Source organism: Amphimedon queenslandica, unplaced genomic scaffold, assembly GCF_000090795.2.
Source record: "Amphimedon queenslandica unplaced genomic scaffold, v1.1 AMPQUscaffold_1763_Cont26230, whole genome shotgun sequence".
Classification (NCBI taxonomy): domain Eukaryota; kingdom Metazoa; phylum Porifera; class Demospongiae; order Haplosclerida; family Niphatidae; genus Amphimedon; species Amphimedon queenslandica.
The window spans coordinates 1-1,213 of record NW_003557897.1 but is presented as its reverse complement, the minus strand read 5'-3'; the positions used below and the strand labels follow the sequence as shown (position 1 = coordinate 1,213).

Below are 1,213 nucleotides of genomic sequence, written 5' to 3'. Positions count from 1 at the left end.
TTGAAAGTAAATTATTATATACTGCTCCTCTATTGCCTATAATTCTCTCCTCTCAACCTCTTTTGCATTTATTGTTAATTCTCATGCTCTTTGTCTCTACACAAATACACACACTCTCTTCTCCCTACTTATTCTGTCTTTCACTATAGGCCTTCCTCCAATGACAGTAGATTTCTCATCAGCTGGTTCAGTTGAAGTTGGTCAGAGTTTAACTATAACATGTACCATAATAACAGTTGAGAGATTAGTAGTAACACCATCGATTACTTTCTTGAAAATGAATGATACAAATATGGAAATGCTCTCTAACTTAAATAAACCATACACTATCACAACAGATGATACTGGTTCAGTTACTAACTATACTCTAATACTGGATCCAGTGAGGTTTGAAGATGCTGGAATGTATACATGTATGGCTGAATTTAATGTAACTGGTTATAATAACACTGATGATTCTAGCACTGCTACATATGATTCTCAAGAAGCTAGTGATGTTTTTAATTTGACTGTTCACTGTAAGTTACTCTACTGTGCATTTTAAAATAAAGCATAAAATTTGCATGTTTATACATATTATGTCATGCTAAAGTAGTTAATTAAAATTAATTTCATTGTCTTACAGTTCTACCAGTGATTGTTACTATATCAAAGGAACGTGATGATACATTATATGCAGGGACATCATTCTTCATTAAATGTGACATAATGTTAGATCCTTTAGTTACTATACCAGTGACTGTCACTAATCAATGGACACGTGATGGTACTAATGTTCCTATGGGTTCAGCTGATGCTACTATTACTGAGGGTCTCAATATGATCAATACATTACATTATAATGCAACAGTAATGTTCTATCCATTGGATGATGCTGATGATAGTGGAATGTATACTTGTAACGTTGAAGTGACTGCTCCTAATAGTTACACATATCTTACGAGTACATCAGCTAATGCTAATACTTCTATTACAGTGATGGGTAAGTAGATCAATGTGTATGCTGTATACAGTAATGCCAAGAGTACAATGCCAAGCAGTACACAGTATATGCAAAGCCCAATACAGTATTGTTGGTTCAAAGTTTGTTTTTGATGTATTACCAGTACCACTAGTCTATCTGAAGCCTTTCTGTGATTTAACTAAGTAATAATGTCACTAACTATTTCCAAGTTCTCACTCTTCTTATCCATTCTCTATTGTTTCATTACAG

The 1,213-nt window shown here is 33.6% G+C and overlaps 1 protein-coding gene across 1 annotated transcript; it reads left to right on the top strand.

Moving 5' to 3' along the window:
* Positions 1-149: 149 nt before the first annotated feature.
* LOC109593385 (uncharacterized) lies at positions 150-982 on the top strand (the record flags this gene model as incomplete). The annotated part of the gene is made up of 2 exons (XM_020008485.1): positions 150-518; positions 626-982. Coding segments are annotated over 2 exons (726 nt in total), but the record flags the coding sequence as incomplete, so codon positions are not given.
* Positions 983-1,213: the final 231 nt, after the last annotated feature.